This window comes from Oncorhynchus gorbuscha, linkage group LG21, assembly GCF_021184085.1.
Source record: "Oncorhynchus gorbuscha isolate QuinsamMale2020 ecotype Even-year linkage group LG21, OgorEven_v1.0, whole genome shotgun sequence".
Lineage (NCBI taxonomy): Eukaryota > Metazoa > Chordata > Actinopteri > Salmoniformes > Salmonidae > Oncorhynchus > Oncorhynchus gorbuscha.
Window position 1 is genome coordinate 8,536,039 of NC_060193.1, and position 27,356 is coordinate 8,563,394.

Below are 27,356 nucleotides of genomic sequence, written 5' to 3' on the forward strand. Positions count from 1 at the left end.
TCCTGCAACACACACATTAATACAGTAGACACACAGTCTGCATGCAGTGTCCTGCAACACACATTAATACAGTAGACACACAGTCTGGATGCAGTGTCCTGCAACACACATTAATACAGTAGACACACAGTCTGGATGCAGTGTCCTGCAACACACACACATTAATACAGTAGACACACAGTCTGCATGCAGTGTCCTGCAACACACATTAATACAGTAGACACACAGTCTGGATGCAGTGTCCTGCAACACACATTAATACAGTAGACACACAGTCTGGATGCAGTGTCCTGCAACACACACATATCCACCATAGTTGTTTTGCATCTGATTTACATACACGTGTGTATGGTTTTGTGTGTGTGTGTGGCTTTGTGTGTGTGTGTGGTTTTGTGTGTGTGTGTGGTTTTGTGTGTGTGTGTGTGTTGTGTGTGTGTGTGGTTTTGTGTGTGTTTTTGTGTGTGTGTGGTTTTGTGTGTGTGTGTGTGTGTGTGGTTTTGTGTGTGTGTGTGAGAGTGGTTTTGTGTGTGTGTGTGAGAGTGGTTTTGTGTGTGTGTGAGAGTGGTTTTGTGTGTGTGTGTGAGAGTGGTTTTAGAAAAATAATGATTATAATTTACATAGATTGGCGATGAGCCAACCGTCCCCAGTGGTGACATCATAGGACAATACATCCTCTCATGCTCACCTTGGGAGTGTGTGTGTGTGTGTGTGCGTGCGTGTGTCTGTGTATGTGTGTGTGCGTGCTTGTGTCTGTGTGTGCGTGTGCACGCGCGTCTGTGTGTGTGTGTCTTTGTAAAATAATTACATCAGGCATTCAGGTAAACAGGTCTCTGTGTGGTGTGTGTGCGCGCGTGTGTCTGTGCGTGCGTGCGTGTGTCTGTGCGTGTGTCTGTATGTGTCTGTGTGTGTGTGTGCGTCTGTGTGTGTGTGCGTGCGTGTGTCTGTGTGTGTGTGCGTCTTTGTAATATAATTACGTCAGGTAAACAGGTGTGTGTGTGTGTGTGTGTGTGTGTGTGTGTGTGTGTGTGTGTGTGTGTGTGTGTGTGTGTGTGTGTGTGTGTGTGTGTGTGTGTGTGTGTGTGTGTGTGTGTGTGTGTGTGTGTTACAGACGTGTGTGTGTGTTCTATGTGAATAATGAGCATGGTTCCTCATAGATCCAAACATTTCAAAGCCACTCTACAAATGAGGCTACATTTAAATGGTTTAATTACATTGGGATAGCGATAAGCATTACATTTCAAAACGAGTAAAAGTGTGTGTGTGCATGAGTGTGTTCGCTATGTGAGTGTGTGTGTGTGTGTCCCACAGCCCTAGGCCATGTATCCATGTCTGGTTATGAATGAGTCCATTCTTTGTAGTTCTGGAATGCCCAGGCCGACCAATCACATCAAAGTCTGCTTTGTTCTGAAGACACAGTGAGATGTGTTCATCGCTATGTTTTAATGGGGCAGAAATGGACACTTTAACATGTCTGTGTGTGTCATGATTTTAGGCTGCAACGCTCTCTCTCCCTCCCTCTGTCTCTCTTGTGTGTCTCTCTCTGTGTCTGGCTCTCTCTCTCTCTCTCTCCCTCCCTCTGTCTCTCCCTCCCCCTGTCTCTCCCTCTCTGTCTGTGTCTCTCTCTCTCTCTGTCTCTCCCTCCCTCTGTCTCTCCCTCCCTCTGTCTCTCCCTCTCCCTCTCTGTCTGTGTCTCTCTCTCTGTGTCTCTCTCTCTGTGTCTCTCTCTGTGTCTCTCTCTCTCTCTCTGTCTGTGTCTCTCTCTCTGTGTCTGTGTCTCTCTCTCTCTCTGTGTCTCTCTCTGTCTGTCTCTCTCTCTCTGTCTGTCTCTCTCTGTCTGTCTGTCTCTCTCTCTCTGTCTGTCTCTCCCTCTCTGTCTCTCCCACTCTCTGTCTCTCTGTCAGTCTCTCTCTGTCTGTCAGTCTCTCTCTGTCAGTCTCTCTCTCTGTCAGTCTCTCTCTCTCTCTTACTTGATGACTCTGAGTCTCTGAGGCGGAGGGCTCTGATTGGCCAAGCCCTTGCCTGACACCAGGAAGTCCTTGGTGCTCTCCGTCTTGACCCCAAGGTCAGGGGTCAGAGGTAAGAGGGCGGGGCTTAGGAGACGTTCCTGCATGTCACACTTCACACACACTGCAGACAGGGACAGATGGACAGAAATAGAGAGGGGGAGAGAGAGAGAGAGAGAGAGGTATGAGTGATGGGGAGAAAGTGGAGAAAAAGAGGGGATAGAGACAGAAAAGAGAGACAGAATAAGAAAGACAGAGAGAAACAGAGGGAGACAAGAGGAAACAGACAGAGAGACAAGAGGAAACAGACAGAGAGACAAGAGGAAACAGACAGAGAGACAAGAGGAAACAGACAGAGACAAGAGGAAACAGACAGAGAGACAAGAGGAAACAGACAGAGAGACAAGAGGAAACAGACAGAGAGACAAGAGGAAACAGACAGAGAGACAAGAGGAAACAGACAGAGACAAGAGGAAACAGACAGAGAGACAAGAGGAAACAGACAGAGAGACAAGAGGAAACAGACAGAGACAAGAGGAAACAGACAGAGACTAAAGGAAACAGACAGAGAGACAAGAGGAAACAGACAGAGAGACAAGAGGAAACAGACAGAGAGACAAGAGGAAACAGACAGAGAGACAAGAGGAAACAGACAGAGACTAAAGGAAACAGACAGAGAGACAAGAGGAAACAGACAGAGACTAAAGGAAACAGACAGAGAGACAAGAGGAAACAGACAGAGACTAAAGGAAACAGACAGAGACTAAAGGAAACAGACAGAGAGACAAGAGGAAACAGACAGAGAGACAAGAGGAAACAGACAGAGAGACAAGAGGAAACAGACAGAGACTAAAGGAAACAGACAGAGAGACAAGAGGAAACAGACAGAGACTAAAGGAAACAGACAGAGAGACAAGAGGAAACAGACAGAGAGACAAGAGGAAACAGACAGAGAGACAAGAGGAAACAGACAGAGACTAAAGGAAACAGACAGAGAGACAAGAGGAAACAGACAGAGAGACAAGAGGAAACAGACAGAGAGACAAGAGGAAACAGACAGAGAGACAAGAGGAAACAGACAGAGACAAGAGGAAACAGACAGAGAGACAAGAGGAAACAGACAGAGAGACAAGAGGAAACAGACAGAGAGACAAGAGGAAACTACTACCTGGACTAGCTCTCTGTCCATGACTAGGTGTAGTAATCTCTCCCTGTAGTCCAGGTGGTAACAACAGGTGGAGTTGTTCCTTCTTCCCGCCCTGGTCATGAAGCCACGCCTTCAACACCATCTCCATGGCAATCACACTGTTCTCTACATGCTGCAGGTCGATCTCTGTACCTAACATCAGATTGGCTGGGGGAGGGAGGGTGATGGGGGGGAGAGAAAAAGAGAGAGGGGGAAATATGGAGATGGGGGGAGAGAAAGAGAGAAAGGGGTGAATATGGAGATGGGGGAGAGAAAGAGAGAAAGGGGTGAATATGGAGATGGGGGAGAGAAAGAGAGAGAGGGGTGGAGACAGGAGAGAGAAAGAGAGAGAGGGGTGAATATGAGGTTGGGGGAGAGAAAGAGAGCGAGGGATGGAGATGGGGCAGAGAAAGAGAGAGGGGATGGAGATGGGGGAGAGAAAGAGAGAGAGGGGTGGAGATGAGGGAGAGAAAGAGAGAGAGGGGTGGAGATGGGGGAGAGAAAGAGAGAGAGGGGTGGAGATGAGGGGAGAGAAAGAGAGAGAGGTGAATATGGAGATGGGGGAGAGAAAGAGAGAGGGGTGGAGACAGGGGAGAGAGAGAGGGGGGTGAATATGGAGATGGGGGAGAGAAAGAGAGAGAGGGGTGGAGACAGGGGAGAGAAAGAGAGAGAGGGGGTTAATATGGAGATGGGGGAGAGAAAGAGAGAAAGGGTGAATATGGAGATGGGGGAGAGAAAGAGAGAGAGGGGTGGAGACAGGAGAGAGAAAGAGAGAGAGGGGTGAATATGGGTTGGGGGAGAGAAAGAGAGCGAGGGATGGAGATGGGGGAGAAAGAGAGAGAGGGGGATGGAGATGGGGGAGAGAAAGAGAGGGGTGGAGATGAGGGGAGAGAAAGAGAGAGAGGGGTGAATATGGAGATGGGGGAGAGAAAGAGAGAGAGGGGTGGAGATGGGGGAGAGAGAGAGGGGGTGGAGACAGGGGAGAGAGAGAGAGGGTGGATATGGAGATGGGGAGAGAAAGAGAGAGAGGGGTGGAGATGGGGGAGAGAAAGAAAGAGGGGTGAATATGGAGATGGGGGAGAGAAAGAGAGAGAGGGGGGTGGAGATAGGGAGAGAAAGAGAGAGAGGGGTGAATATGGAGATGGGGGAGAGAAAGAGAGAGGGGTGGAGATGGGGGGAGAGAAAGAGAGAGAGGGAATATGGAGATGGGGGAGAGAAAGAGAGAGAGGGGTGGAGATGGGGGGAGAAAGAGAGAGAGGGGGAATATGGAGATGGAGGAGAGAAAGAGAGAGAGGGGGTGGAGATAGGGGAGAGAAAGAGAGAGAGGGGTGGAGATGGGGGAGAGAAAGAGAGAGAGGGGTGAATATGGAGATGGGGGAGAGAAAGAGAGAGGGGTGGAGATGGGGGAGAGAAAGAGAGAGAGGGGTGGAGATGGGGGGGGAGAGAAAGAGAGAGAGGGATGGAGATGGGGGAGAGAAAGAGAGAGAGGGATGGAGATGGGGAGAGAAAGAGAGAGGGGTGGAGATGGGGAGAGAGAAAGAGAGAGGGGTGAATATGGAGATGGGGGAGAGAAAGAGAGAGAGGGGTAAATATGGAGATGGGGGAGAGAAAGAGAGAGGGGTGGAGATGAGGGGGAGAGAAAGAAAGAGGGGTGAATATGGAGATGGGGGAGAGAAAGAGAGAGAGGGGTGGAGACAGGGGAGAGAAAGAGAGAGGGGGAATATGGAGATGGGGGGAGAGAAAGAGAGAGAGGGGTGAATATGGAGATGGGGGAGAGAAAGAGAGAAAGGGGTGAATATGGAGATGGGGGAGAGAAAGAGAGAGAGGGGTGGAGACAGGAGAGAGAAAGAGAGAGAGGGGTGAATATGAGGTTGGGGGAGAGAAAGAGAGCGAGGGATGGAGATGGGGAGAGAAAGAGAGAGGGATGGAGATGGGGAGAGAAAGAGAGAGAGGGATGGAGATGGGGAGAGAAAGAGAGAGAGGGGTGAATATGGAGATGGGGGAGAGAAAGAGAGAGAGGGGTAAATATGGAGATGGGGGAGAGAGAGGGATGGAGATGGGGGAGAGAAAGAGAGATGAATATGGAGACAGGGGAGAGAAAGAGAGAGGGATGGAGACAGGGGGAGAGAAAGAGAGACAGGGGGAGAGAAAGAGAGAGAGGGATGGATATGGAGATGGGGGGAGAGAAAGAGAGAGGGGGAAATATGGAGATGGGGGAGAGAAAGAGAGAGAGGGGGAGGGATAAATAGAACAATAGATAGAGAACAGTATCTCCTGCAGGTTGTTTTCAGGGCTCTGTTTAAAGCAGATTTTGCACTTGCATCGCCTAACAACTAGAGGGCAGTAAAGCCCAGCTTTTGCAGCCCAAACAGGGATTTTGAGAAAACCAGGGAATTTATTGAAAGTTCCAGGAATTTCTCAACACTGAGCCGGATTACATGAGTTGAGTTAGCCAACAGATCTTGAGTTGATTTTGCCAACAGAGCATGAGTTTAGTTAGTCAACAGAGCATGAGTTGAGTTAGCCAACAGATCATGAGTTGAGTTCGCCAACAGATCATGAGTTGAGTTAGCCAACAGATCATGAGTTGAGTTAGCCAACAGATCATGAGTTGAGTTAGTCAACAGAGCATGAGTTTAGTTAGCCAACAGAGCATGAGTTTAGTTAGCCAACAGAGCATGAGTTGAGTTAGCCAACAGAGCATGAGTTGAGTTAGCCAACAGAGGGTTCAGAGATCACCATGGAGATGATCATACAGGATATAGTGTACTATAGAGAATGGCCAACAGACGTACACTGAAGAGTCTCCAAAAGACTGACCTACATTATGGCCAAGAAACCACGACGTAGCACGACACAACGCGGAGTGCCTGGATACAGCCCTTAGCCAGGGTATACTGGCCATATACCGCAAACCTCCAGAGGTACCTTATTGCTATTATAAACTTGTTACCAATGTAAACAAAGCAGTAAAAATACATGTTTTGTCATCCCCGTGGTATATACCACGGCTGTCAGCCAATCATCATTCAGGGCTCGAACCACCCAGTTTATAATAGCCATTTAGTACTAGGCAGTGTCTTCCATCCTGTCAAACAGCACTCTATTTCCTACATAGTGCTGTGCTCCTCTAGCTGAAAGCAGTGCACATAGGACATAAGATGCAGTTTGAGACTGATATTCTGTAGAGAGCAATACCCAGGTACATACAGGTCTGTAATAAATGACTTAAATGTAAATGTAAGTTCTCCCGTCCAATTTCCCTTTTCTCTCGTTCAGTTCTCCATTCTGGTTTCTCTTTTCCTTTCTCTCTGCCCCCCTTCACTCTCTCCCCCTCCCTCCTCTCTGCCCCCCTTCTCTCTCTCTCTCTCTCTCTCTCTCTCTCTCTCTCTCTCTCTCTCTCTCTCTCTCTCTCTCTCCTCCCCCTATCTCTGCCCCCCCTCTCTCTCCCCTCCCTATCTCTGCCCACCCCCTTCTCTCTCTCCCCCTCCCTATCTCTGCCCACCCCCTTCTCTCACCCCCCCTTCTCTCTCCCCTCCCTATCTCTGCACCCCTTCTCTCTCTCCTCCTCCCTATCTCTGCCCCCCTTGTCTCTCTCCCCCTCCCTATCTCTGCCCCCTTCTCTCTCTCCTCCTCCCTATCTCTGCCCCCCTTCTCTCTCTCCCCTCCCTATCTCTGCCCACCCCCTTCTCTCACTCCCCTCCCTATCTCTCTGCCCCCCTTCTCTCTCTCTCCCCCTCCCTATCTTTGACCCCCTTCTCTCTCTCCCCTCCCTATCTCTGACCCCCCTTCTCCCCCCCTCTCTTCCCCTCCTTCTCTCTCTCCCTCTCCCCATCTCTCCCTCTCCCTATCGCTTCCCCTCCTTCTCTCTCTCCCCCTCCCTCTCTCCCCCTCCTTCTCTCTCCCCTCCCTATCTCTCCCTCTCTCCCCTCCTTCTCTGTAGCTCAGTTGGTAGAGCATGGCGCTTGTAACGCCAGGGTAGTGGGTTCGATCCCGGGACCACCCATACGTAGAATGTATGCACACATGACTGTAAGTCGCTTTGGATAAAAGCGTCTGCTAAATGGCATATATTATATATATTATTCTCTCTCCCTCTCCCCCTCTCTCTCCCCCTCTTCTCTCTCTGCCCCTCTCTTCTTCTCTCCTCTTCCCCTCCTCTCCTCCTCCCCCTCCCTTTCTCTCTCTCCTCCTCCCTATCTCTGCCCCCCTTCTCTCTCTCCCCCTCCTCCCTATCTCTGCCCCTCCCTATCTCTCTCCCCCTCCTTCTCTCTCTCCCCTCCCTATCTCTGGCCCCCCCCTTCTCTCTCTCTTCCATGTATTCTCTACAGAGAGGCATTCAATATTTAGGTGTGTGTGTGTGTTAGGGACTTCGCCTGCCTGACACTGATTGACGAGCTACCATAATGTATCTGCACTCAGTGCTCCCCACACACACACACACACACACACGCACACACACACACACACACGCGCGCGCACGCACACACACACACACCTTACTCAGGGCAACAGGAAAGTATGGGCTAGAGATCATATGAGAAATCCCTATGCGTGTTTCTGGCCCAAAAGAAGTGCACTGTCATTGACTAATGTGACTCTCCCGACCCGATCGACAAGTCTAATAGCCTTCTGAAACGTCTGTGTGTGTCTCTTCTAATGTTAGTCTACAAGAGCCCTGTGAGAGCCCTAATGTATAGAATAGGGGATACTGGTGGAATCTTAAATAGTACCCTATAGTAGTGCACTACTTTTAACCAGGGGCTCTATAGGGAATAGGGCGCCAAAAATAGGGAACAGGGTGCCAGATTTGGGACAGGAGCAGGGTGCCAAAAATAGGGAACAGGGTGCCAGATTTGGGACAGGAGCAAGGTGCCAAAAATAGGGAACAGGGTGCCAGATTTGGGACACGAGCAAGGTGTCATAAATAGGGAACAGGGTGCCAGATTTGGGACACGAGCAAGGTGCCATTTGAGATGCAAGCCTATGTCGTTGACCCTCCCTACGGATTCACACACATCGGATATCCCTTGGAAAGCGCTCCTCTTGTCAGGATCAACCGTGACAGAGGTGCTGACTGGAGGACACACACATACTATATTATATGTACCCACACGTCTGATGGGCTACGTCCCCAATGGCACCTGATTCCTGCACTAGCAGGGTCTATAGGGCTGTGGTCAAAAAGAAGTGTCCTTTATAGAAGGGTAGGGTGCCAGCTGGGATGCATCACAGGAATCTGATTTGTCTCTGTTTGCTCTTTAGGGGTTAAATGGGTTGTGCCCAGATTGCTGAATAGGCACTACCGCAAACAAATAGATGTCTGTGAAAAGGGCTGCATAAATGTATCGACAACTGATTGATTGATGATTGATAAGCAACATCTTTATTGAACCACAACGACGCAATAACAGGAGGTTCCCAATACTGCCTGTCATCTCTTCTGTTATGTACGAGGCCTAATCAATACAGTTAAAGATCAATAGGCATGATCCAGAATTAGTACACCTGTGTGTGTGTGTGTGTGTGTGTGTGTGTGTGTGTGTGTGTGTGTGTGTGTGTGTGCGCGCGTGCGTGTGGGTGATGGCAAGTAGAGAGGATGAAGAGAGGATGTAGAGGATGTAGAGAGGATGAAAAGGATGTAGAGGATGTAGAGAGGATGAAGAGGATGTAGAGAGGATGAAGAGAATGTAGAGAATGTAGAGAGGATGAAGAGGATGTAGAGAGGATGAAAAGGATGTAGAGAGGATGAAGAGGATGTAGAGAGGATGAAGAGGATGTAGAGAGGATGTAGAGGATGTAGAGAGGATGTAGAGAGGATGTAGAGGATGAAGAGAGGATGTAGAGGATGAAGAGAGGATGTAGAGGCTGAAGAGGATGTAGATAATGTAGAGAGGATGTAGAGGATGAAGAGAGGATGTAGAGGATGTAGAGAGGATGTAGAGGATGTAGAGAGGATGAAGAGGATGTAGAGAGGATGAAGAGGATGTAGAGGATGAAGAGAGGATGTAGAGGATGTAGAGAGGATGTAGAGGATGTAGAGGATGTAAAGGATGTAGAGAGGATGTAGAGGATGTAGAGAGGATGTAGAGGATGTAGAGAGGCTGTGGAGGATGTAGAGGATGTGGAGAGGATGTAGAGGATGAAGAGAGGATGTAGAGGATGAAGAGAGGATGTAGAGGATGTAGAGGATGAAGAGGATGAAGAGGATGTAGAGAGGATGAAGAGGATGTAGAGGATGAAGAGAGGATGTGGAGGATGTAGAGGATGTAGAGAGGATGTAGAGGATGAAGAGAGGATGTAGAGGATGAAGAGAGGATGTAGAGAGGATGTAGAGGATGAAGAGAGGATGTAGAGGATTTTTTATTTATTTATTTATTTCACCTTTATTTAACCAGGTAGGCAAGTTGAGAACAAGTTCTCATTTACAATTGCGACCTGGCCAAGATAAAGCAAAGCAGTTCGACAGATACAACGACACAGAGTTACACATGGAGTAAAACTAACATACAGTCAATAATACAGTATAAACAAGTCTATATACAATGTGAGCAAATGAGGTGAGAAGGGAGGTAAAGGCAAAAAAGGCCATGGTGGCAAAGTAAATACAATATAGCAAGTAAAACACTGGAATGGTAGTTTTTCAATGGAAGAATGTGCAAAGTAGACATAAAAATAATGGGGTGCAAAGGAGCAAAATAAATAAATAAATAAATACAGTTGGGAAAGAGGTAGTTGTTTGGGCTAAATTATAGGTGGGCTATGTACAGGTGCATCAATCTGTAAGATGCTCTGACAGTTGGTGCTTAAAGCTAGTGAGGGAGATAAGTGTTTCCAGTTTCAGAGATTTTTGCAGTTCGTTCCATGTAGAGAGGATGAAGAGAGGATGTAGAGGATGAAGAGAGGATGTAGATGATGTGGAGGATGTAGAGGATGAAGAGGATGTAGAGAGGATGTAGAGAGGATGAAGAGAGGATGTAGAGAGGATGTAGAGAGGATGTGGAGGATATAGAGGATGTAGAGGATGTAGAGGATGTAGAGAGGATGTGGAGAGGATGAAGAGGATGAAGAGAGGATGTAGAGGATGAAGAGAGGATGTAGAGGATGAAGAGAGGATGTAGAGAGGATGTAGAGGATGAAGAGAGGATGTAGAGAGGATGTAGAGGATGAAGAGAGGATGTAGAGAGGATGAAGAGGATGTAGAGAGGATGTGGAAGATGTAGAGAGGATGAAGAGGATGTAGAGAGGATGTGGAGGATGTAGAGAGGATGAAGAGGATGTAGAGAGGATGTAGAGAGGATGTAGAGAGGATGTAGAGAGGATGTAGAGAGGATGAAGAGAGGATGTAGAGGATGAAGAGAGGATGTAGAGAGGATGTAGAGGATGAAGAGAGGATGTAGAGGATGAAGAGAGGATGTAGAGGATGAAGAGAGGATGTAGAGGATGAAGAGAGGATGTAGAGAGGATGTAGAGGATGAAGAGAGGATGTAGAGGATGAAGAGAGGATGTAGAGGATGAAGAGGGGATGTAGAGAGGATGTAGAGGATGAAGAGAAGAGTGAAGACAACACAACTATGAAATAACATATATGGAATCATGCAGTAACCAAAAAAGTATTATTATTTTCTTCCATAGTAAAAATGAAGAATAACCCTTAAATGAGTAGGTGTGTCCAAACTTTTGACTGGTACTGTACATATATGTTGTATTTACAATGTTGTTTGTTCTTCACTGGTTACCCTTTTCTTGTGGCAACAGGTCACAAATCTTGCTGCTGTCAAAAATGGATTTGTTTTCAAAATCGTTGTGGGTCTGTGTAATCTGAGGGAAATATGTGTCTCTAATATGATCATACATTTGGAAGGAGGTTAGGAAGTGCAGCTCAGTTTCCACCTCATTTTGTTGGCAGTGTGCACATAGCCTGTCTTTTGAGAGCCAGGTCTGCCTTCGGGGCCTTTCTAAATAGCATCTCTCTCTCTCCCTCCCTCTCTCCCTCCCTCCATCAGTCCTTTCCTCTCTATTTTGCGTTAGAGAACTTTAAGTGCTCATCCACCACAACATCCTCCCATCTCCGTCTGGATAGGAGGAAGAACAACTCTCAGCCTGCTTTTATGACATGCAAAAGCTTCCTCTACCAAACAGAATGTGTGTGTTTTGTGTGTGTGTGTTGTGTGTGTGTGTTGTGTGTGTGTTGTGTGTAGACTCAACTGTCTAACAGCATGCACGCGAAAATAACACATACTAAAAACTGTAGACTTTTCAACCTTTTGAAAATACGATCGAGTGATCGATGAACAGCTCTCAACCCTGTCCGGTTGAAGTTGCTCAACAAGAATGAGAGGTGTATGTGTTGCAGTGTATGTGTCTGTGTGTGTGCATGTGTTGCAGTGTGTGTGTGTGTGTGTGTGTGTGTGTGTGTGTGTGTGTGTGTGTGTGTGTGTGTGTGTGTGTGTGTGTGTGTGTGTGTGTGTGTGTGTGTGTGTGTGTGTGTGTGTGTGTGTGTGTGTGTGTGTGTGTCCATGCATGTCATAAAAGCAGGGAGGAGGGTAATCTTCTCTGAAAAGATGAATAGATCATTGATCGTTTCTAAGAAGAAACCTTTGAGTCCTCTTACTGAGAGATTCACCACACGAGGCAGCGACAGGAAAGTGAACCTCACAGTCATCAGAGTGAATTGTGCCTTGGGGCTAATAGCACAGAGGAGCCATGAAGAGAGAGACTGGATAATAACACTGAACTGGAAAATGGCTGCCGTTTAACAAGGGGTCAACATGAAGGGTTATTTAGTTCATTCTGTTGGAGAGACAGAGAGAGAGAGGAGGGGTGGAGCAAAGAGAGTAGTGTTGTCACCATACCAACGTATTACCAAGGATACAATACCGGTATCATACAATATCACGACACCAACGTTTTACCAACGATACAATACCACTATCATACAATATCACAATACCAACGATACAATACCGGTATCATACAATATCACGATACCAACGTTTTACCAACGATACAATACCACTATCATACAATATCACGATACCAACGATACAATACCGGTATCATACAATATCACGATACCAACGTTTTACCAACGATACAATATCACGATACCAACGTTTTACCAACGATACAATACCACTATCATACAATATCACGATACCAACGTTTTACCAACGATACAATACCACTATCATACAATATCACGATACCAACGTTTTACCAACGATACAATACCGGTATCATACAATATCACGATACCAACGATACAATACCACTATCATACAATATCACGAAACCAACGTTTTACCAACGATACAATACCACTATCACGTACCAACGATACAATACGGTATCATACAATATCACGATACCAACGTTTTACCAACGATACACTACCGGTATCATACAATATCACGATACCAACGTTTTACCAACGATACAATACCACTATCATACAATATACCAACGTTTTACCAATGATACAATACCACTATCATACAATATCACGATACCAACGTTTTACCAACGATACAATACCGGTATCACACAATATCGCGATACCAACGATACAATACCACTATCATACAATATCACGATACCAACGTTTTACCAACGATACACTACCGCTATCATACAATATCACGATACCAACGATACAATACCGGTATCATACAATCTCACGATACCAACATTTGACTAACAATACAATACCACTATCATACAATATCACGATACCAACGATACAATACCGGTATCATACAATATCACGATACCAACGATACAATACCACTATCACGATACCAATGTTTTACCAACGATACAATACCGGTATCATACAATATCACGATACCAAAGTTTTACCAACGATACAATACCACTATCACGATACCAACATTTTACCAACGATACAATACCGCTATCATACAATATCACGATATCAACGTTTTACCAACGATACAATACCACTATCGCGATACCAACGATACAATACCGGTATCATACAATATCACGATACCAACATTTTACCAACGATACACTACCGGTATCATACAATATCACGATACCAACGATATAATACCGGTATCATACAATATCACGATACCAACGTTTTACCGACGATACAATACCACTATCATGATACCAACATTTTACCAACGATACAATATCACTATCACGATACCAACGTTTTACCAACGATACAATGCCGGTATCATACAATATCACGATACCAACGTTTTACCAACGATACAATACCGGTATCATATAATATCATGATACAATACCACTATCATACAATAGTATGATACCAACGTTTTACAATACCACGGTGGAAGAAAAAATATACATCTGTGGCCTAGCATCCTGTTCGCCTCCGGACACTGGTTCATGTTTTCCAAAAACATGTCTCTGAAATTCACACTTCTACTCAATACAACACATTGAATTTAACTTCACAGTGTTCAGTGTACAGTATAATAGAATACAGTATAATAGAATAGAATACTAAATAAAATGGCTTATGTCGCTAATATTTGAAAAGGTCTACTTTGACTGGAGGAATGGGAGGAAGCAATAAACACTGCATAATGATCTGTATGAAGCAGGTGAGTGAAGACTGGTAGGAGATGCTGAGAGAAGCAGGTGAGGACTGGTAGGAGATGCTGAGAGAAGCAGGTGAGTGAGGGCTGGTAGGAGATGCTGAGAGAAGCAGGTGAGTGAGGGCTGGTAGGAGATGCTGAGAGAAGCAGGTGAGTGAGGGCTGGTAGGAGATGCTGAGAGAAGCAGGTGAGTGAGGGCTGGTAGGAGATGCTGAGAGAAGCAGGTGAGTGAGGGCTGGTAGGAGATGCTGAGGGGAGGGAAGCAGGTGAGTGAGGGCTGGTAGGGGATGCTGAGGGAAGCAGGTGAGTGAGGGCTGCTAGGAGATGCTGAGAGAAGCAAGTGAGAGGGCTGGTATGAGATGCTGAGAGAAGCAGGTGAGTGATGCATGGTAGGAGATGCTGAGAGAAGCAGGTGAGTGACGGCTGGTAGGGGATGCGGCTGGCTGATTACAGCTGCCACACATGATATGAATGTGAAGTGGATATCATTGGACCGGCTCACACAACAGACTAGTGGCTGTTGCTTAAATACAACTGAATGTATTATTTAAAAAATGGACTTATGAAATGGTGCTACAGTACTCCATAGTATTATGAAGTTTTGATACCATGATATTACCGTGGTACTGGTATACCGTGCAACACTAGGAGAGAGCGAGCGAGAGCGAGAGATTATAAAAATATACAGACTATACAGACCATAAATTACAATTTACTCTACTATTTAACATGATCCTCAGCTCTGGCATCTTCCCCAATATTTGGAACCAATGAACTGATCACCCCAATCCACAAAAGTGGAGACAAATTTGACCCCAATAAGTACCGTAGGACATGTATCAACAGCAACCTTGGGGAAATCCTCTGCATTATCATTAACAGCAGACATTTCCTCAGTAAAAACAATTTAGTGAGCAAATCTCAAATTGGCTTTCTTCCAAATTACCGTACAACAGGCCACATATTCACCCTGCACACCCTATTTGACAAACAAACAAACCAAAACAAAGGCAACGTCTTCTCATGCTTTGTTGATTTCAAACAAAGCATTTGACTCAATTTGGCATGAGGGTCTGCTATACAAACTGATGGAAAGTGGTGTTGGGGGTAAAACATACGACATTATAAAATCCATGTACACAAACAACAAGTGTGCAGTTAAAATTGGCTTAAGGCCCACCCTCTTCAACATATATATCTACAAATTGGCGCGGGCACTAGAACAGTCTGCAGCACCCGGCCTCACCCTACAAGAATCTGAAATCAAATGTCTGCTGTTTGCTGATGAACTGGAGCTTCTGTCACCAACCAAGGAGGGCCTACAGCAGCACCTAGATCTTCTGCACAGTAAATCTCAGTAAGACCAAAATAATGGTGCTCCAAAAAAGGTCTAGTCGCCAGGACCACGTATACCAATTCCATCTAGCCACCGTTGCCCTAGAGCACACAAAAACTATACATACCTCGGCCTAAAGGAGTGAGTTAAATGGACAGACAAAAAAGAGAGAGGAGAGAGGGAGGACAGAGTGAGATAAATGGATGTAACCAGAGAGAAAAAGAGAGGGAGAAAATGAGAGAGAGAGACAGGATAGAGAGGGAGAGAAAGAGAGACAGGAGAGAGAGGGAGAGAAAGAGAAGAGAGAGACAGGATAGAGGGAGAGAAAGAGAGAGACAGGAGAGAGGGAAAGAAGAGAGAGAGAGAAGAGAGAAAGAGAGATAGAGAGGTGCGGTAGGAACAAATGAACAAGTGCTTTGTCTGTCAGTACGGTGCAATGTTAATATAGTTTCCATATCACACTGTGTGGAGTGATAGTCACCTGACGTGTGTGTGTGTGTGTGTGTGTGTGTGTGTGTGTGTGTGTGTGTGTGTGTGTGTGTGTGTGTGTGTGTGTGTGTGTGTGTGTGTGTGTGTGTGTGTGTGTGTGTGTGTGTGTGTGTGTGTGTGTGTGTGTGTGTGTGTGTGTGTGTGTGTGTGTGTGTGTGTGTGTGTGTGTGTGTGACTGCCCTGTCTGTTGCCGTACGTCATACACTGTGAGAGGCCTGAGTGTGTGTGTGTGTGTGTGTGTGTGTGTGTGTGTGTGTGTGTGTGTGGGTGGTGTTTCCTATTATTCTACACACACTGAGCCTGGTGGAAAATTATCAAAAAAAGAAGGAGAGGTCGATAGAGAGATGTCTGGTTCCACACCTCTCCCTCCTCTCTCTCTCTCATATCTGTTTACCATGACAATAGAGGCAGAGAGGTAGAGGGAGAGAGGTAGAGAGAGAGAGGTAGAGGTAGAGCGAGAGAGAGGTAGAGAGATAGAGGTAGAGAGGTAGAGAGAGAGAGGTAGAGAGAGAGAGGTAGAGAGAGAGAGGTAGAGGTAGAGAGAGAGGTAGAGGTAGAGAGAGAGAGGAGAGAGAGAGGTAGAGGTAGAGAGTAGAGGTAGAGGTAGAGGTAGAGGTAGAGGTAGAGGTAGAGGGAGAGAGAGAGAGAGAGAGAGAGAGAGAGAGAGAGAGAGAGGTGGAGGTAGAGAGATGGAAGCAAATAATGATAATAATAATAATAATTGGTGGGTGTTTGTATTAAAACGTGTGATTTAGAAATGTGCATTTTTTTTTGCATATCCCAACTCTCCCTGAGACGTCCTCGGAGAGTCTGCCATTATCAACAGTGATCTTGGAACAATTATAAGTGCCTTGCTCAGGGGCACATAGGCCGATCTTTCACCTTGTCGGCTCAGGGATTCGAACTAGCAACCCCAGAAAGAAAGGGATATTCTGTTGACAGGCTGGTCTGAGGGAGGAGAGAATAAGAAATATGGAGAAGAGGAGAGGAGGGGTGTGTTTATCTAAGCTAGAAGCTGACAGAAAGGGGTTGATGTGTGTGTGTGTGTGTGTGTGTGTGTGTGTGTGTGTGTGTGTGTGTGTGTGTGTGTGTGTGTGTGTGTGTGTGTGTGTGTGTGTGTGTGTGTGTGTGTGTGTGTGTGTGTGTGTGTGTGTGTGTGTGTGTGTGTGTGTGTGTGTGTGTGTGTGTGTGGAGGATAAAAGAAAAGCCAGGATGAAAACAGAAGGGATTACTAGCATGTGCGTGTCATTGTTGAATGAATATCTGACTACCAAGAGACGACACACCAACTCAGTCAATGTGTCCCAAACGACACCATAGGGCCTAAAGTAGTGCACTGTGTAGGGAATAGGGCCCTGGTCTATAGTAGTGCACTGTGTAGGGAATAGGGCCCTGGTCTATAGTAGTGCACTGTGTAGGGAATAGGGCCCTGGTCTATAGTAGTGCACTGTGTAGGGAATAGGGCCCTGGTCTATAGTAGTGGACTGTGTAGGGAATAGGGCCCTGGTCTATAGTAGTGCACTGTGTAGGGAATAGGGCCCTGGTCTATAGTAGTGCACTGTGTAGGGAATAGGGCCCTGGTATATAGTAGTGGACTGTGTAGGGAATAGGGCCCTGGTCTATAGTAGTGGACTGTGTAGGGAATAGGGCCCTGGTCTATAGTAGTGGACTGTGTAGGGAATAGGGCCCTGGTCTATAGTAGTGCACTGTGTAGGGAATAGGGCCCTGGTCTATAGTAGTGGACTGTGTAGGGAATAGGGCCCTGGTCTATAGTAGTGCACTGTGTAGGGAATAGGGCCCTGGTCTATAGTAGTGCACTGTGTAGGGAATAGGGCCCTGGTCTATAGTAGTGGACTGTGTAGGGAATAGGGCCCTGGTCTATAGTAGTGGACTGTATAGGGAATAGGGCCCTGGTCTATAGTAGTGGACTGTGTAGGGAATAGGGCCCTGGTCTATAGTAGTGGACTGTGTAGGGAATAGGGCCCTGGTCTATAGTAGTGGACTGTATAGGGAATAGGGCCCTGGTCTATAGTAGTGGACTGTGTAGGGAATAGGGCCCTGGTCTATAGTAGTGGACTGTGTAGGGAATAGGGCCCTGGTCTATAGTAGTGGACTGTATAGGGAATAGGGCCCTGGTCTATAGTAGTGGACTGTGTAGGGAATAGGGCCCTGGTCTATAGTAGTGGACTGTGTAGGGAATAGGGCCCTGGTCTATAGTAGTGGACTGTGTAGGGAATAGGGCCCTGGTCTATAGTAGTGCACTGTGTAGGGAATAGGGCCCTGGTCTATAGTAGTGCACTGTGTAGGGAATAGGGCCCTGGTCTATAGTAGTGGACTGTGTAGGGAATAGGGCCCTGGTCTATAGTAGTGGACTGTGTAGGGAATAGGGCCCTGGTCTATAGTAGTGGACTGTGTAGGGAATAGGGCCCTGGTCTATAGTAGTGCACTGTGTAGGGAATAGGGCCCTGGTCTATAGTAGTGGACTGTGTAGGGAATAGGGCCCTGGTCTATAGTAGTGGACTGTGTAGGGAATAGGGCCCTGGTCTATAGTAGTGGACTGTGTAGGGAATAGGGCCCTGGTCTATAGTAGTGGACTGTGTAGGGAATAGGGCCCTGGTCTATAGTAGTGGACTGTGTAGGGAATAGGGCCCTGGTCTATAGTAGTGGACTGTGTAGGGCCCTGGTCTATAGTAGTGCACTGTGTAGGGAATAGGGCCCTGGTCTATAGTAGTGGACTGTGTAGGGCCCTGGTCTATAGTAGTGGACTGTGTAGGGAATAGGGCCCTGGTCTATAGTAGTGGACTGTGTAGGGAATAGGGCCCTGGTCTATAGTAGTGGACTGTGTAGGGAATAGGGCCCTGCTCTATAGTAGTGGACTGTGTAGGGAATAGGGCCCTGGTCTATAGTAGTGGACTGTGTAGGGAATAGGGCCCTGCTCTATAGTAGTGGACTGTGTAGGGCCCTGGTCTATAGTAGTGGACTGTGTAGGGAATAGGGCCCTGGTCTATAGTAGTGGACTGTGTAGGGAATAGGGCCCTGCTCTATAGTAGTGGACTGTGTAGGGAATAGGGCCCTGCTCTATAGTAGTGGACTGTGTAGGGAATAGGGCCCTGCTCTATAGTAGTGGACTGTGTAGGGAATAGGGCCCTGGTCTATAGTAGTGGACTGTGTAGGGAATAGGGCCCTGCTCTATAGTAGTGGACTATGTAGGGAATAGGGCCCTGGTCTATAGTAGTGCACTGTGTAGGGAATAGGGCCCTGGTCTATAGTAGTGGACTGTGTAGGGAATAGGGCCCTGGTCTATAGTAGTGCACTGTGTAGGGAATAGGGCCCTGGTCTATAGTAGTGGACTGTGTAGGGAATAGGGCCCTGGTCTATAGTAGTGGACTGTGTAGGGAATAGGGCCCTGGTCTATAGTAGTGGACTGTGTAGGGAATAGGGCCCTGGTCTATAGTAGTGGACTGTGTAGGGAATAGGGCCCTGGTCTATAGTAGTGGACTGTGTAGGGCCCTGGTCTATAGTAGTGGACTGTGTAGGGCCCTGGTCTATAGTAGTGGACTGTGTAGGGAATAGGGCCCTGGTCTATGGTAGTGGACTGTGTAGGGCCCTGGTCTATAGTAGTGCACTGTGTAGGGAATAGGGCCCTGGTCTATAGTAGTGGACTGTGTAGGGCCCTGGTCTATAGTAGTGGACTGTGTAGGGCCCTGGTCTATAGTAGTGGACTGTGTAGGGAATAGGGCCCTGGTCTATAGTAGTGGACTGTGTAGGGAATAGGGCCCTGGTCTATAGTAGTGGACTGTGTAGGGAATAGGGCCCTGGTCTATAGTAGTGGACTGTGTAGGGAATAGGGCCCTGCTCTATAGTAGTGGACTGTGTAGGGAATAGGGCCCTGGTCTATAGTAGTGGACTGTGTAGGGAATAGGGCCCTGCTCTATAGTAGTGGACTGTGTAGGGCCCTGGTCTATAGTAGTGGACTGTGTAGGGAATAGGGCCCTGGTCTATAGTAGTGGACTGTGTAGGGAATAGGGCCCTGCTCTATAGTAGTGGACTGTGTAGGGAATAGGGCCCTGCTCTATAGTAGTGGACTGTGTAGGGAATAGGGCCCTGGTCTATAGTAGTGGACTGTGTAGGGAATAGGGCCCTGCTCTATAGTAGTGGACTGTGTAGGGAATAGGGCCCTGGTCTATAGTAGTGGACTGTGTAGGGAATAGGGCCCTGGTCTATAGTAGTGGACTGTGTAGGGAATAGGGCCCTGGTCTATAGTAGTGCACTGTGTAGGGAATAGGGCCCTGGTCTATAGTAGTGGACTGTGTAGGGAATAGGGCCCTGGTCTATAGTAGTGGACTGTGTAGGGAATAGGGCCCTGGTCTATAGTAGTGCACTGTGTAGGGAATAGGGCCCTGGTCTATAGTAGTGGACTGTGTAGGGAATAGGGCCCTGGTCTATAGTAGTGCACTGTGTAGGGAATAGGGCCCTGGTCTATAGTAGTGGACTGTGTAGGGAATAGGGCCCTGGTCTATAGTAGTGGACTGTGTAGGGAATAGGGCCCTGGTCTATAGTAGTGCACTGTGTAGGGAATAGGGCCCTGGTCTATAGTAGTGGACTGTGTAGGGAATAGGGCCCTGGTCTATAGTAGTGCACTGTGTAGGGAATAGGGCCCTGGTCTATAGTAGTGCACTGTGTAGGGAATAGGGCCCTGGTCTATAGTAGTGGACTGTGTAGGGAATAGGGCCCTGGTCTATAGTAGTGGACTGTGTAGGGAATAGGGCCCTGGTCTATAGTAGTGGACTGTGTAGGGCCCTGGTCTATAGTAGTGGACTGTGTAGGGAATAGGGCCCTGGTCTATAGTAGTGGACTGTGTAGGGCCCTGGTCTATAGTAGTGGACTGTGTAGGGCCCTGGTCTATAGTAGTGGACTGTGTAGGGAATAGGGCCCTGGTCTATAGTAGTGTACTGTGTAGGGCCCTGGTCTATAGTAGTGGACTGTGTAGGGAATAGGGCCCTGGTCTATAGTAGTGGACTGTGTAGGGCCCTGGTCTATAGTAGTGGACTGTGTAGGGAATAGGGCCCTGGTCTATAGTAGTGGACTGTGTAGGGAATAGGGCCCTGGTCTATAGTAGTGGACTGTGTAGGGCCCTGGTCTATAGTAGTGGACTGTGTAGGGCCCTGGTCTATAGTAGTGGACTGTGTAGGGCCCTGGTCTATAGTAGTAGACTGTGTTGGGAATAGAACCCTGGTCTATAGTAGTGGACTGTGTAGGGAATAGGGCCCTGGTCTATAGTAGTGGACTGTGTAGGGAATAGGGCCCTGGTCTATAGTAGTGCACTGTGTAGGGAATAGGGCCCTGGTCTATAGTAGTGCACTGTGTAGGGAATAGGGCCCTGGTCTATAGTAGTGGACTGTGTAGGGAATAGGGCCCTGGTCTATAGTAGTGCACTGTGTAGGGAATAGGGCCCTGGTCTATAGTAGTGCACTGTGTAGGGAATAGGGCCCTGGTATATAGTAGTGGACTGTGTAGGGAATAGGGCCCTGGTCTATAGTAGTGGACTGTGTAGGGAATAGGGCCCTGGTCTATAGTAGTGGACTGTGTAGGGAATTAGGGCCCTGGTCTACAGTAGTGCACTGTGTAGGGAATAGGGCCCTGGTCTATAGTAGTGGACTGTGTAGGGAATAGGGCCCTGGTCTATAGTAGTGGACTGTATAGGGAATAGGGCCCTGGTCTATAGTAGTGGACTGTGTAGGGCCCTGGTCTATAGTAGTGGACTGTGTAGGGCCCTGCTCTATAGTAGTGGACTGTGTAGGGAATAGGGCCCTGGTCTATAGTAGTGGACTGTGTAGGGAATAGGGGGCCATTTGTTATCCCGACGATTTCTGACAGCGCTGAGAAATGCTGAGCTGAATATAATTGTTGACGGCTCTGCAGTGAGCTCTGAACAGGGCTTAGGGAAGGGATGCACTTTCTGCCTGTCAAGAAGACAGGAGAGCGATTTCATGTTCAAATTTTTTTTTTTAAACCGAATAGATTTTTTAAAAACAAGAGGGTGTATTTGTCACATTTATTATTATGATCGTTCCATATATCAGTCAAATTAAAAATGAAGAGAACGTTTGAACTTTGAAGAGTGGGTCTCATGCATTGGTGGCGTAGAAAATTACATCGCTGGCCTAAATTTCATGCAACTTGCATCACCGAGATTTAGAATTTCAAGCTGGACAATAAATTCAAAGTTGACATTCCTGATTGCTTGTCCTGATTTTAGGCAGTGGGAGGAAGAAAAGAAGGGAAAAAGCCCTGAAACTTTTTCAGTGTATTTCGGGAACAGTCTCATCAAAGTCTCTCTAACAGTTCTAAGAGTGTGAATTAGTTATGGTAGGAGCAGTGGGAGGGAGAGGGAGATGAGAGAGAGCGAGCGAGAGAGAGATAAGAGAGATAAGAGAGGGAGCGAGAGAGAGAGAGAGAGAGAGAGGGGGGAGAAAAACAGAGAAGGAAAGCTAGAGAGACAGACAGAGAGAGAGAGAGAGAGAGAGAGAGAGGGGGAGAGGTTAAGAGAGAGAAAGAGAGACAGAGATGGTGTTGTTTACTCCTCTCTATATAGAGACAGAGATGGTGTTGTTTACTACTCTCTATATAGAGACAGAGATGGTGTTGTTTACTCCTCTCTATATAGAGACAGAGATGGTGTTGTTTACTCCTCTCCATAGAGACAGAGATGGTGTTGTTTACACATCTCTATATAGAGACAGAGATGGTGTTGTTTACTACTCTCTATATAGAGACAGAGATGGTGTTGTTTACTACTCTCTATATGGAGACAGAGATGGTGTTGTTTACTACTCTCTATATAGAGACAGAGATGGTGTTGTTTACTACTCTCTATATAGAGACAGAGATGGTGTTGGTTACTACTCTCTATATAGAGACAGAGATGGTGTTGTTTACTACTCTCTATGGAGACAGAGATGGTGTTGTTTACTACTCTCTATTTAGAGACAGAGATGGTGTTGTTTACTACTCTCTATATAGAGACAGAGATGGTGTTGTTTACTCCTCTCTAAAGAGACAGAGATGGTGTTGTTTACTACTCTCTATATAGAGACAGAGATGGTGTTGTTTACTACTCTCTATGGAGACAGAGATGGTGTTGTTTACTACTCTCTATTTAGAGACAGAGATGGTGTTGTTTACTACTCTCTATATAGAGACAGAGATGGTGTTGTTTACTACTCTCTATATAGAGACAGAGATGGTGTTGTTTACTACTCTCTATATAGAGACAGAGATGGTGTTGTTTACACATCTCTATAGAGACAGAGATGGTGTTGTTTACTACTCTCTATATAGAGACAGAGATGGTGTTGTTTACTCCTCTCTCTATAGAGACAGAGATGGTGTTGTTTACACATCTCTATAGAGACAGAGATGGTGTTGTTTACTACTCTCTATATAGAGACAAAGATGGTGTTGTTTACTACTCTCTATATAGAGACAGAGATGGTGTTGTTTACACATCTCTAAAGAGACAGAGATGGTGTTGTTTACTACTCTCTATATAGAGACAGAGATGGTGTTGTTTACTACTCTCTCTATAGAGACAGAGATGGTGTTGTTTACACATCTCTATAGAGACAGAGATGGTGTTGTTTGCTACTCTCTATATAGAGACAGAGATGGTGTTGTTTACTACTCTCTATATAGAGACAGAGATGGTGTTGTTTACTCTCTATATAGAGACAGAGATGGTGTTGTTTACTACTCTCTATAGAGACAGAGATGGCGTTGTTTACTACTCTCTATAGAGACAGAGATGGTGTTGTTTACTACTTTCTATATGGAGACAGAGATTGTGTGGTTTACTACTCTCTCTATAGAGACAGAGATGGTGTTGTTTACTACTCTCTATAGAGACAGAGATGGTGTTGTTTACACCTCTCTATAGAGACAGAGATGGTGTTGTTTACTACTCTCTATATAGAGACAGAGATGGTGTTGTTTACTACTCTCTATAGAGACAGAGATGGTGTTGTTTACTCCTCTCTATATAGAGACAGAGATGGTGTTGTTTACTACTCTCTATATAGAGACAGAGATGGTGTTGTTTACTACTCTCTATATAGAGACAGAGATGGTGTTGTTTACTACTCTCTATAGAGACAGAGATGGTGTTGTTTACTCCTCTCTCTATAGAGACAGAGATGGTGTTGTTTACTACTCTATATAGAGACAGAGATGGTGTTGTTTACTACTCTCTATAGAGACAGAGATGGTGTTGTTTACACCTCTCTATAGAGACAGAGATGGTGTTGTTTACTACTTTCTATATGGAGACAGAGATTGTGTGGTTTACTACTCTCTCTATAGAGACAGAGATGGTGTTGTTTACTACTCTCTATAGAGACAGAGATGGTGTTGTTTACACCTCTCTATAGAGACAGAGATGGTGTTGTTTACTACTCTCTATATAGAGACAGAGATGGTGTTGTTTACTACTCTCTATAGAGACAGAGATGGTGTTGTTTACTACTCTCTATATAGAGACAGAGATGGTGTTGTTTACTACTCTCTATAGAGACAGAGATGGTGTTGTTTACTCCTCTCTCTATAGAGACAGATATGGTGTTGTTTACTCCTCTATATAGAGACAGATATGGTGTTGTTTACTACTCTCGATATAGAGACAGAGATGGTGTTGTTTACTACTCTCTATATAGAGACAGAGATGGTGTTGTTTACTACTCTCTATGGAGACAGAGATGGTGTTGTTTACTACTCTCGATATAGAGACAGAGATGGTGTTGTTTACTACTCTCTATATAGAGACAGAGATGGTGTTGTTTACTACTCTCTATGGAGACAGAGATGGTGTTGTTTACTACTCTCGATATAGAGACAGAGATGGTGTTGTTTACTACTCTCTATATAGAGACAGAGATGGTGTTGTTTACTACTCTCTATATAGAGACAGAGATGGTGTTGTTTACTACTCTCTATATAGAGACAGAGATGGTGTTGTTTACTACTCTCTATATAGAGACAGAGATGGTGTTGTTTACTACTCTCTATATAGAGACAGAGATGGTGTTGTTTACTACTCTCTATATAGAGACAGAGATGGTGTTGTTTACTACTCTCTATATAGAGACAGAGATGGTGTTGTTTACTACTCTCTATATAGAGACAGAGATGGTGTTGTTTACTACTCTCTATATAGAGACAGAGATGGTGTTGTTTACTACTCTCTATGGAGACAGAGATGGTGTTGTTTACTACTCTCTATATAGAGACAGAGATGGTGTTGTTTACTACTCTCTATATAGAGACAGAGATGGTGTTGTTTACTACTCTCTATATAGAGACAGAGATGGTGTTATTTACTCCTCTCTCTATAGAGACAGAGATGGTGTTGTTTACACATCTCTAAAGAGACAGAGATGGTGTTGTTTACTACTCTCTATATAGAGACAGAGATGGTGTTGTTTACTACTCTCTCTATAGAGACAGAGATGGTGTTGTTTACACATCTCTATAGAGACAGAGATGGTGTTGTTTACTACTCTCTATATAGAGACAGAGATGGTGTTGTTTACTACTCTCTATATAGAGACAGAGATGGTGTTGTTTACTCTCTATATAGAGACAGAGATGGTGTTGTTTACTCCTCTCTATGAAGACAGAGATGGTGTTGTTTACTACTCTCTATAGAGACAGAGATGGCGTTGTTTACTACTCTCTATAGAGACAGAGATGGTGTTGTTTACACATCTCTATGGAGACAGAGATGGTGTTGTTTACTACTTTCTATATGGAGACAGAGATGGTGTTGTTTACTACTCTCTATATAGAGACAGAGATGGTGTTGTTTACTACTCTCTCTATAGAGACAGAGATGGTGTTGTTTACTACTCTCTATAGAGACAGAGATGGTGTTGTTTACACCTCTCTATAGAGACAGAGATGGTGTTGTTTACTCCTCTATATAGAGACAGATATGGTGTTGTTTACTACTCTCTATATAGAGACAGAGATGGTGTTGTTTACTACTCTCTATATAGAGACAGAGATGGTGTTGTTTACTACTCTCTATATAGAGACAGAGATGGTGTTGTTTACTACTCTCTATACAGAGACAGACATGGTGTTGTTTACTACTCTCTATATAGAGACAGAGATGGTGTTGTTTACTACTCTCTATATAGAGACAGAGATGGTGTTGTTTACTACTCTCTATATAGAGACAGAGATGGTGTTGTTTACTACTCTCTATATAGAGACAGAGATGGTGTTGTTTACTACTCTCTATATAGAGACAGAGATGGTGTTGTTTACACATCTCTATAGAGACAGAGATGGTGTTGTTTACTACTCTCTATATAGAGACAGAGATGCTGTTGTTTACTACTCTCTCTATAGAGACAGAGATGGTGTTGTTTACTCCTCTCTCTATAGAGACAGAGATGGTGTTGTTTACACATCTCTATAGAGACAGAGATGGTGTTGTTTACTACTCTCTATATAGAGACAGAGATGGTGTTGTTTACTCTCTATATATAGAGACAGAGATGGTGTTGTTTACTCTCTATATAGAGACAGAGATGGTGTTGTTTACACATCTCTATAGAGACAGAGATGGTGTTGTTTACTACTCTCTATATAGAGACAGAGATGGTGTTGTTTACTACTCTCTATTTAGAGACAGAGATGGTGTTGTTTACTACTCTCTATATAGAGACAGAGATGGTGTTGTTTACTACTCTCTATATAGAGACAGAGATGGTGTTGTTTACTACTCTCTATATAGAGACAGAGATGGTGTTGTTTACTCCTCTCTATGAAGACAGAGATGGTGTTGTTTACTACTCTCTATATAGAGACAGAGATGGTGTTGTTTACTACTCTCTATAGAGACAGAGATGGTGTTGTTTACACATCTCTATACAGAGACAGACATGGTGTTGTTTACTACTCTCTATATAGAGACAGAGATGGTGTTGTTTACTACTCTCTATATAGAGACAGAGATGGTGTTGTTTACTACTCTCTATATAGAGACAGAGATGGTGTTGTTTACTACTCTCTATATAGAGACAGAGATGGTGTTGTTTACTACTCTCTATATAGAGACAGAGATGGTGTTGTTTACACATCTCTATAGAGACAGAGATGGTGTTGTTTACTACTCTCTATATAGAGACAGAGATGGTGTTGTTTACTACTCTCTCTATAGAGACAGAGATGGTGTTGTTTACTCCTCTCTCTATAGAGACAGAGATGGTGTTGTTTACACATCTCTATAGAGACAGAGATGGTGTTGTTTACTACTCTCTATATAGAGACAGAGATGGTGTTGTTTACTCTCTATATATAGAGACAGAGATGGTGTTGTTTACTCTCTATATAGAGACAGAGATGGTGTTGTTTACACATCTCTATAGAGACAGAGATGGTGTTGTTTACTACTCTCTATATAGAGACAGAGATGGTGTTGTTTACTACTCTCTATTTAGAGACAGAGATGGTGTTGTTTACTACTCTCTATATAGAGACAGAGATGGTGTTGTTTACTACTCTCTATATAGAGACAGAGATGGTGTTGTTTACTACTCTCTATATAGAGACAGAGATGGTGTTGTTTACTCCTCTCTATGAAGACAGAGATGGTGTTGTTTACTACTCTCTATAGAGACAGAGATGGCGTTGTTTACTACTCTCTATAGAGACAGAGATGGTGTTGTTTACACATCTCTATG

The 27,356-nt window shown here is 45.4% G+C and overlaps 1 protein-coding gene across 2 annotated transcripts in view; it reads right to left on the minus strand.

Moving 5' to 3' along the window:
- LOC124007920 (meiosis 1 associated protein) overlaps positions 1–27,356 on the minus strand; it is a 72,635-nt gene that overhangs the window by 18,354 nt on the left and 26,925 nt on the right. For both annotated transcript variants that reach the window (XM_046318799.1, XM_046318798.1), the window contains exons 6-7: positions 3,172–3,357; positions 1,968–2,127 (exon numbers count right to left, since the gene is read on the minus strand). In XM_046318799.1, coding sequence (XP_046174755.1) covers positions 1,968–2,127; positions 3,172–3,357 — 346 coding nt within the window. The remainder of the gene's footprint in view (positions 1–1,967; positions 2,128–3,171; positions 3,358–27,356) is intronic.